At 58.5% G+C, this 9,911-nt stretch overlaps 1 protein-coding gene and 1 long non-coding RNA gene across 3 annotated transcripts in view; one reads left to right on the plus strand and one right to left on the minus strand.

Moving 5' to 3' along the window:
• SIM2 (SIM bHLH transcription factor 2) overlaps positions 1-9,416 on the minus strand; it is a 60,541-nt gene extending 51,125 nt beyond the window's left edge. For both annotated transcript variants that reach the window (XM_063345727.1, XM_063345736.1), the window contains exons 1-2: positions 9,118-9,416; positions 372-454 (exon numbers count right to left, since the gene is read on the minus strand). In XM_063345727.1, coding sequence (XP_063201797.1) covers positions 372-454; positions 9,118-9,292 — 258 coding nt within the window. In that variant the 5' untranslated portion in view covers positions 9,293-9,416. The remainder of the gene's footprint in view (positions 1-371; positions 455-9,117) is intronic.
• On the plus strand, positions 8,938-9,301 carry LOC134520437 (uncharacterized). Its single transcript, XR_010072444.1, has 2 exons — positions 8,938-9,145; positions 9,262-9,301. It is a non-coding gene; the product is annotated as an uncharacterized LOC134520437 (long non-coding RNA).
• Positions 9,417-9,911: the final 495 nt, after the last annotated feature.

A 9,911-nucleotide genomic window follows, 5' to 3' on the forward strand; every position in this document is an offset into this window, starting at 1 on the left:
CCTCGCTGCTGGCCGCGGGCTGCTTGCGGGACATCCCCAGCAGCTCTGATGATCGCTTTTACGGCTGAGAGACACTTTGCATGCACGGAGAGCCGGTTAGTGCCATGGTAAGCTGTTACTTCTGCTAATACCAAAGGCGGAGGGGGGGGGGGGGGGAGGGAATAATAATAATAGAATTTGTTGGTGTCTTGGTTTTTCTCCCCTCCCGGCCAGTGTAAGGCTGGGGAGTAAAAGCAAGGTTTCATCAAGGCTCCTCTCGTGGTGCGGGGAAGAGAAGGAAGAGAAGGAGGAGGAGAGGTAGGAGGTTGCTCACATCGCAACACCGGGCTTGCGATGCGCAGCGCGTACGAGGGGAGGAAGGCGTCCACTACCTGAAGCAAATGGGATCCGAGCTCCTTGGCCACGTTATCGAAGGGCCCTATCCTGCTCGGCTGTCCCCAGGCGTCGCCCAGACCTGCAAGAGAACCAAGGCGCTGGTTAGAGCGGGAAGCGGAGCTGGGCCCACCCTGCCTCCCTGGCGGGACGCGCTGCCGGCAACCCGCCCGCTCTCCCCCCTTCTCTCGCGGGGAGAGGACCAGTCCGCGACGCGGGGTCTCAGGAGGTGGGAAAGGCCGAGTCCCTTTTACACACACGCGTAGGAAAGGAATTGTTCTTTTTCTGGAGGTCCTGGACGGGGCACACCCCGCGGACCCGCTTCTCCCTCACCGGAGAGGCGCCCGCCGCGCCGGCCCCACTGACCCGACAGGCCCGACCCGTCCCCGCCGCTCCGCCATAGCCTCCCAGCGGGCTGGGGGGGGCCCGTGTGCCCGGCACTGCCTTGGTAACGCCGAAAGGTTATTGATGGAGCTGTGTTGTGGCGGTGCTTGGGGCAGGGGGGCTGGTGAGGGGTTTGTTTGTTTGCTTGCTTTTTTGTTTGTTTTTCATTTCCTCCATGCAAAGAAGGCGTGCAGCAGCTCCCCGGTAGAGCTGAGACCACTACCCGTGCCAGCCGAAGATCTCAGGCTCCTGTCGGCACCTGATGGCAGGCTCTGCAGCGTGCCATTGCCCGCAGGAGCGGAGAGATGGAGGGCAAGATGGAGGGACGGGACTCCATCAGTTTAATGCCTCCTTTTTTGGAGAGAGAAGAAGGCTTAAGCCCTCGGGGCTACAGGACAGCGTCTGAGAGGCCGCGGAGCCCTAAAAGCGTTCCGCCCGTGCTTCCCTGCAGCCGAGAGGCGCTGCGGAAAGGCCGGTGGCGGGCGAAAGGCGGGCGTGTCCGCTCGGTGCTGCCAGCCCGACGGTGCTGGCGGCCGGGGCGCGGCGAAGCGGACTTCACAAGCGCCCTGGCTCGGCGCCGCCGGCGGCATCGGGCGTCCCGTCTGTAGCGTTTCGCGTGGGCGCACACGCGTGCGATGGATGCACAGCCCTGCGCCCTTCAGCGTCGCTGCAAACTGATGTGCAGCCATGAAACCGAGCGCCGCGTTTTCCTCCGGTGCCCTCTCACCGACCAGGTGGTTTCAAAGAAACCTCCCCCCGCAAGCTTGCAGGGGCAAAGGCCGCTGCAGCGGGAGCCCCGCTCGGCTCCATTACGGGAGGGAGAAGTTGGCATCCAGACGGAAAGCCTTGCCCTAAGCTCCAGCTCTGGAGCGTGTTTCTAAACGCCTCGCCTGAAGCCCTCCGGGATCCGCGCATCCTTTGGCCGGGTGTCCGCGGGTGGCCCTGGTCTAGAAACGATGGGAGCTTTTCTCCCCGCTCTTGGGGTGTTCCTTGGCGCGGACAGGATCTCCCACTGGAGGAACGGGGGACGGTGGAGAGGACGCGGTGCCTCGCCCCGCGTTTCGTCTTCTCCCGGTGCCCCGGTGTCAGCGGAGCCTGGCCCCACGCCCTGCTCCCGCCGGGCAAGCACAAAGGAGCCTCCGGCTCCCATCGCCCCGCGGGGTACTCCGGGGACCTTGGCTGGCCCTGACACCTCTTTTCCACCGTCGCAGCACCCAAGGTCAGTCCTAAGAAGAGGCGTCTCTCTCCCCACCCCGTGTCAGTCGCTCCGGCTGCCCCAGCGGGTCTCTCCAAACCGCAGAGGCATGATGTGCGGCTGCGCTTTCTTGTGGGCAGGGGAAGGACATCTTCCCTTCGCTGGGGAATCGTTTGGCCACGCATTGGCATAATTTGCTTTGAAGAGCCAAACAAAAAGTCGCGTTTTTCTACGGCCGTTTCCCAATTCTCAGTTGAGGAAGGATCCTAAACTTCCAGGGACCCGTCAAAACGTTCTTTTTCCTGAAACGTTGCTTCCCCTGGGGCGGAAAGTTTGAGGGTCTCAGAGACATCCTGAGGTCTCTTTCCCGAGACGGTAACAAAAGCAAACGACGGAATCAGCCCTGGTGCTGCGCGGCTTGCCCTAATTTCGGTTTACTAATTGCAAATCTCGAAACATAGGATTGTAACCCTACAAAGGGGGTTACGCATAACTGTCCTGAAACGAGCCCTAACTTTCCGAAGAACGAAGCAGATTTACTCTTTGATCCACTCACGAAGAAGACCCAAGAACGAATCCGTACGTGGCAATCTGCTCCGTCCTGTCCATCACGGCTAGCCAGGTACGGTTTCACAGAATCCCAAAAATCTCCACTATGTTTGAGGTTCTTTCCTAACCTGGGCTAAACAAAAGTCGGTTCTGCATATTTGTTCTCTTTGAAATTGTAAATTGGATTTGCAATTGCGAACTCGCATCAAATGTAAACGCGTTTGGTGGATCAGCCTGGCATTCGTCTAAGCTTATTTTAAAGCCGATGATTTTATCATTTAATCCACCAGCAGATCGCTTTAAAGGTGGAAGCGAAACGAATAAAACCTTACGTTCAGATAAGGGACTGACGCCCATTAACTTGTCTTCCGAGAGATTTGCAAACGCGCAGCCCACGTCCTGTAAACATATGGATGCAATAGACTCAAGCCGAGCTGCTCCTGCCCAGCCAGTAAATAACGCACATTTTCACTCACTGGACTGGAGCGAGGCCAAAAGAGCTGCCGATACGAAGCGATCGTTTCCTACATCGCTCAAACTCGCGGCGGGAGTTTGCCGGGGTGGCCCCGGCCAGGAAAAGGTCTCCGGCGGGGAGGGCTGCCGGGTCTCCGATACGCTGCCGGTGTGGCCGGTGCCGTGTCGGACGGCTCATTTCGAAGGAAACGTTTAAAAAAAAGCCATGCCCCATCGCAGCACGGATTACCTGCGACCCTGGCACAGAGAGTGATTTCCCTGCGAGCGAGCGAGCAGCTGGCACATCCTTCCCGCAAATGCTGGGGACACCCGTGTGGGTGACCTGTCCCCCTCTGCCGTGCTAGAGGGTGGGGGATCGCCTACAGCCAGCGCCTTAGGGCGACTCCGGGCGCTGCCGGTAGCATAAAGCCCGGAGACCCCGAGCAGGGCTCAGCGTCAGAGCCCGCCCCGGCGGGCAGGAGCTGGTATGGCGAAGCGCTGCCTGCGGGGAGGGTAAGTCTCCAGCCCCAGGCGCAACCTCCTCTTTCCTGGCATCCCGCCGTCGGCAAACATGGATGAGATGAACCCCTCTCCTTGTTTGCCCTCCATTTACAGGTGTCTGTAACGACCTGTGGTCCCGTCCCGACCGGGACCGTGCTGGGAGGGCAGGACGGGCACAGAGGGATGTGCAACGCTCAGGCAACGCTCAGGCGGAAATAACCGGCCCTAATCGCAGTGGTGCCCGCCGACACCTCCTCGGGCACCGGGCGGCCGGTTCCGCTCCAACAACGGCGTCCCAGGGACAGAGAGGGGGTTTTGCGCAGGCACCCCACGGTACGTGCTGTTTTACCGCTGAAAGAAGTGGGGGTTCTCGTACGAACGCGTCCCCCCTCCCTTCGGCAAACCCGGGCACGATTTTTCTCCCACCGTCTTTTGACATCTCTGGCTGTTTTTCAAAGTACCTCAACATTCACTTTGTACCATTTCCCAGTTTCCAGGGAGGGGGGAAGGAGTTAAAGTGTAATAAGATCTAGAAATATTTGGGAACAGCTCCCACCTTTGCTCTCCAAATATATAAATTCGTACACACACACACACACACACACACATTTGAAAGCCCGGTAGCTTTTCTGCTCGGGATTCTGCTAAAAGAATTACTTAGCGATGTATTATGTTAAGTATCGGGTTGCCCTGTAACTTGGAGTATTTCCTTTGTGTCTACTGTATTGTTCCCCGGCTTCCCCGGAGCGCACGGTCCCCCCGCGTTATTCAATAGCCATCCTTCACAGGCAACCTGGGTCAACTACAAGCGCCGGGATTTTCAGCGCCGCCTCTCCTGGGGGGATTTTTCCCCAGCGCCGTTGTGCCTCCCTCGGCCGGGAGAGCAACGGGGAAATTACCGGGGGGAGACGGCGAGCTGCCAGCCCTGGCACCCGCCGGCGACGGGTCGGAGGCGGTCGCTGCCCTCCGTCCAGCTTTGGCTCCCTCGTTTAGGCGAGGCCCAGGGTTGGACGGGGAGGGGGTGGTCTGTCAGCCCGTGAGACCGCGGGGCTCTGGGCGAGGGGCAGAGCTGACAGCTCGCCCTAAGCCCCGTCTGCAGCAGGGGGGACAGGTATCTCAGCCCCAACAGCACAGAGGACCGCACCGCTTGACAGGCGGGTCCGAGGGGCCGGGCCGGGTCTGGAGCCAACAGGGAGACCCCGGTACCGGCGGGGGTAACCTCCGCTCGGCGGGGGAAGCTCCCCTGCCGGGGTCGCTGTGAGAAGGAGCAGGGCTGCGTTAGCTTAACTTCGGCGGGGATGTACCAGCCCTCCCGCCGCCTCTCTGCGGGCTTCAGCGTCACCGGCCGGAAAGGCGTCCGAGGGCTGGGCGATGGGAGCGACGGACGTAAAGATCAAGACTTTAGTTTAAAAAAAAAAAAAGAAAGAAAGAAAACGGAAAAAAGGCCAAGTCACAGAGAAAAAAAAAAAAAACACCACAAACGCCTTTCAGGGTAGCCGTACAAACCCAAACCCGTCTGTTCCCGGCGAGCCAGAAACACCAGATCGTGCTAGAAGGCCCGAAAGCAGGCGCACGACAAACAGCGAGACCCCGGGCAGAGCCACAGCTCCCACGGCAGTGACCCCCTCCCGCCCTCCAGCCCTCCCTCCCCGCCGGGCGGGAGAGGCCGCAGCGACCCCGCCGCCACCGCCGCCCGGCCCCGCACCGAGCGGCTGCCGGCTCCCGCCGCATGGGAACGGCCGCACAGCTCCGGGGAAGCCCTAATGGCACTTTTGTTTTAGTAAGACTAAATTTACTAAGACTATAATGCCACTATTAGCGGTTAGTACAATAGAGGCACGGTTTCGAAGAGGGATTACTCACGCCGCCGGCTCGGGCTTTATTTATTTATTTAATTCATTAATGAACCTCTTCCGAGAGCGTATGAAAATTAGATGAAATAGCTGCAATTCGCTTTTGTTTTCTTAAAATATACATTCACCGCCAGGTTTAAATAGGGACCGAAAACTCTGTATGCTCCTCGTAATTTCTATTGTCTGTGTCTCGGAATGAGGAACAGGTCCAAGATCTACCGCTGAGCTGCTTTATTCAGATTATTTTGTACAGCTCACAGCCAGGTCACTTATTAATTAGCTCGTTCCCATCCGATTTAAACTTCCGTAAATGTGCGGTTTTACAGTCAGTTTTGGAAACTGTGTCGGGGATGGGGGTGGGGAGAGAGCCACAATTTAACCAGTCTGACATAACCGGGGGGCAGAGAATCGCTGTTTTTAAATGCGATTTATTCTCACGTCTCTTTCTTTCATTTGCTCATTTTTAGGAAAAGAAAATAAATAATACTGACAGTCAAGACAGAAGAAGTCCCGTGGTGTATTTTTGTTCTACAGTAATAAATGCCTTGGCAAAAAATCAAAACACAAGAGAAGACAATCTCACAGAGCGGGAGCGCGGGGGAGGCTGTAGGTTGCTGTCTCCTGGACTTTAATTCATGAATCTGAAGGTCAGAGCGAAACCGCACGGCAAAATCTGTGATATCGGAGCACGAAATTGTGCCTTTCCGGGCTTGCACTCTGAGAGGAGAAAGGAGCTGGAATATAAATCTCCTTTCACTCTCAATTCTTTGAGCTTGATCGGGCGCCTCCGCGGGGGGATCAGTGAATTCAGTCCAAAACGTGCATCTTCGGTAAAACCTTGGCCAGGGTGAGCAGGGGGAGACGTGTCTGGACCCCCTTATAAGCCCTGTCGTAGCGCTGGGACCAGACACCTCGATGAGGGTCTCAAAGTTTGCCTCAACTATTTGTCAGCTCGCTCTGCAAATAAAGCGGGTGGGGGAAGCCATCCACCAGAGTTTTTAAAAACACAGCCCGCTCTCTCCCTCTTCGCCTGCAGTCTAGACACAGCTGGAAGCCACTTTTATAGCTGGACAACATTTCTGATCAGGATTTCTGGCTGCAGCTACCCCGGGCCTACCAGGCACGCCGGAGGCGCCTCAGGCCTGTCCCCCCCGAGCCACCCCGGGCTGAAAGAAATAAAAACTCCCTTGAGCCTTTACTGGGGTGATGCCTCGGTGCCAGCCACGGCAGCCGGGGCGGTCCGGGGAGCTGGACCTGCGGCGGGAGCCGCTGCGGGAGGCGACTCCCGGGGGAACGCGGGCGATGCGGCTACCACCGCGTCGGGAGCAGAGGCCGGCGAGCGGCGAGGCGGCCTGTTACGTGCCCACCTTTATTTCAAGCCCCGGGACCTCGGATGTGCGTCCCCCCTACACATCGGGTCCAGTATGCTCCAAGGGTCGCGTTTCACAGGTTTTGCTGCCCCCAGAATTTAAGATGCCGTGCCGGGCAGCCCTCTCGGGCTGTTGGCTTTCCCCCCCGCCTTCCCCCTTCCCAGTAAAGCTAACTGGAAACCACCAGCGAAGGAGGTGGGGGAGGACGAGGACTCCCCCTCACCTCCTTCCACAGGCAAATCCCGAGGGAAAGAGAAGTTAGGGTAATGCGGGACCGTGTGCCGCTGGGCAGTCCCCCGCACCGCCCGGCATCAAATGCCCCACTGCAGCCGGCGGGGGAGCGGGCACTGCCCGCAGCCGCCTGTCTGCGGCTCCCCCCTCTACCCTCCACCCTCCCAGGTACTAAATGCACGGCTCAGGACCGGAGGAGGTTGTTCTCCCGGCCTGTCATCCCTGGACGCAAAGCTTTGGTTTTAAATGTATTTCCATCCGTACTTAAGACGATGAAAGATCAGGAATTCGCTGTATGCATTTAAACGTTGCTCTTAATAAGCAGAGTGTGCGGAAGCGCACGCCCGGTCTGTTTAAGGAAGACAGACACATAAAACACACCCGAGCTGTGGGTATAAACCTGCTCTCGGGGTCGTCTGGCGGCTCTTGAGGATCAGCAGGGCTGGAAAAGCAGGGACACGTTCAAGCAGCATCTAGAAACGTGCCACTTTTCTTCCCTCCTAAATGAAAGCCATTCGGGGGCATGTTCCCCAGCAAGGGCCGGCGAGCCGCCCCCCCAGAAATTACGACGCGCTATTTCTCATCGGGAAATTTCCCGAATGGGAATAATGGCTGGGAATTGCAGCGGAGCAGCGCCTCGCTTCCCCTTGCTCCGCTAACGGCGTGCTTCGGGAGCGCTCGCTGAAGGAGCCCTGGCTTTCCGTAGCACTGCTAATACTTGCTCTCGAAATTACTGAATTAGATGGCCATAACGGTAAGCTTTTCTCGGTTTGGGAGTGGGGGTTTCTCCACCCCCCACCCTCCCCATCTTATATATAAATATATATATATATTTTTTATTTACAGGCTTTTAATAAACGTCCTTAGAAACTGGGACGGAGAGCAGACTTTCCACTCCGGAATTTGCTAATTCCTTCACACACGCACGCATACCGGTCCGAAGAGGCACAAGCAAATGACAAAGGGGGCAGCTGGGCTTTATTTAGCCACCCGCAGACACTAACCCGCGTTTCATTTCACGCCTCCCATCAGCTCGGCGGCGGCACGGAATGGACGGGCGGCCGGCGGTTCCCCCACGGCTGCCGGCCGGCTGCCCCCCCTCGCCCAAAGCGGCCCCAGCCCCGCGTCCTTTCGGCGCTCGGGGGGTGTCGGTGTCAGGCCGGCCGAGGCGGTGTTTTTTACTAAACCCCGGAGGAAGCAGAGAGCGGGTGTACGGCCTCGTCGCTGCGTGTCTCCGGGAAGAGCTGCAGGAGCCTCCCCGCACTCGCCGCCCCGCACGTCCCCGTCTCCGCACGGCCCAGGCCGGGGAGGGGGCAGCGGGGTCCCGGCCCCGCCTGGGGCCAGGTTGGGCTGCTGGCCCCCTCCCCGCTCGGACTGGCCCCCTCCCCGCTCTCCCCGGCCCCAGGAGAAAGCGGAGGGCCTCGCTGTGAAGCCGCCGCGACTTATTTCCCAGCCTGCTTCCCTACCTCCAGAAAACTCCAACCAAAACAAAACAACAATAACACCCACACTATTCCCCCACTCCAACCCCGCCGTGCCTGGGCATCGACAGGAGCGCCGTGCCGAGGGGCCTCCCCCGGGGGCCGGAGCGGCTGCCTCCCGGGGCCGCAGAAGCCCGGCACGGCGGAGATGAACGGAGCCCGCTCTCTTCGGGACGTTCCCGAGCAGACGGAGCTGAACCGGCAGCAAAGGAGGAGCGGGGGATTAACCGGACGGCTCTGCCCCTCCGCCGCCGCCGGCCGGGCTGCCCGCCCCCCGCTCCGTCGCCAGCCCCCGGCCGGGATCGCCGCGCAGCCCCGCACCCCCGGGCGCGGATCCCGGAGCGGGGGCGGGGGGGTCGTTTTCCTACGCGCGGCCGCGGTGAGCTGTTTTCGGGTTTAGGCCTCACAGGACGAGAGCTGCCACTTGCAGCCCGCTCTCCGCACGCCACCCCCGCGGCAAAGCCCTGGGCGTCGGGCAGCTTCCCAGGCAAGCGGCTCATTTCCACCCCCGGCGGCTTTTCCCTCGCTCACCACCCGGGGTTGGGACCCCTGCAAACACCCCCCCTTTCCTCCCAGGACGTAGAGGTGATGCGGGCTTGTCTTGGGGTATCTCCCCCCTGCCCCCCGCCCCCCCCAGCAATCTTTCGGGACGCAGTGCTGCCCCATCCCTCCTGTGCGGACCGGGCGGGGGGCGGACGACCCCTTCCGGGGAGCCCCGAAGTGGTTACCTTCGGGGAAGACGGCTCGCATTTTCAGGTAACTGGTGGTGAGGCGGATGATGGACGCCTTGTCCAGCTGGGAGGTGATGGCCGAGGGCAGGGGCAGGAGTTTGGCCAGTTCGTAGAATTCTCCATTTTCTTTTTCCCGTCTAGTCTTTGCTGCGTTCTTGGATTTTTCCTTCATCGCGACTACTGCAAGGCGAAGATGACACTGGCATATTAGACCCGATTCTTCCGAATTGCAGGGGGCATGGATTTCGGCTTCAGAGTTAGTATTTTCGTTTAAGGAAGGGAGGGAGGGAATTCACCCAAATCAAATAATTAAAAAAAAAAAAAAAAAAGAAAAAAGAGGGAGGAAAAAAAGGGGAAAAGGGGAGGGAAAAAAAAAAAGCCAAACCAACCAAACAAAAACAACACCAAGAGAAATGGTGCGAGGAGGGGGGAGGCGATCTCTGAGCCACAACCACGACAGGCAAGCCGCTCGGGAGAAGGCAGTTCTGCTCTGACCCTGCAATATCTAGCGCTTCGAAACCGAGACCGAAAGACCTACACGAACCGCGGTCCTCTGCCTGCAGCTGGAAATCGGATCTTCTCCTCAACGGGGAGCAAAGCGCTGGGTTCCCTTCACTGAAGGATTTCTTCTACTCAATCCTTCCCCGTCCAAAAATAATAACAAAAAAAAATTATTAAAAATAGAGCGTCCACGCAAGAAATCATTGGGCTAAGCAGGCTGAACCACTTTTGGACATTTTGTCTCTTAAAAAAAAAAAAAAAAGAAAAAAAAGGAAAGGAAAGGAAAGACC

Source organism: Chroicocephalus ridibundus, chromosome 1, assembly GCF_963924245.1.
Source record: "Chroicocephalus ridibundus chromosome 1, bChrRid1.1, whole genome shotgun sequence".
In the NCBI taxonomy this organism is placed as follows: domain Eukaryota; kingdom Metazoa; phylum Chordata; class Aves; order Charadriiformes; family Laridae; genus Chroicocephalus; species Chroicocephalus ridibundus.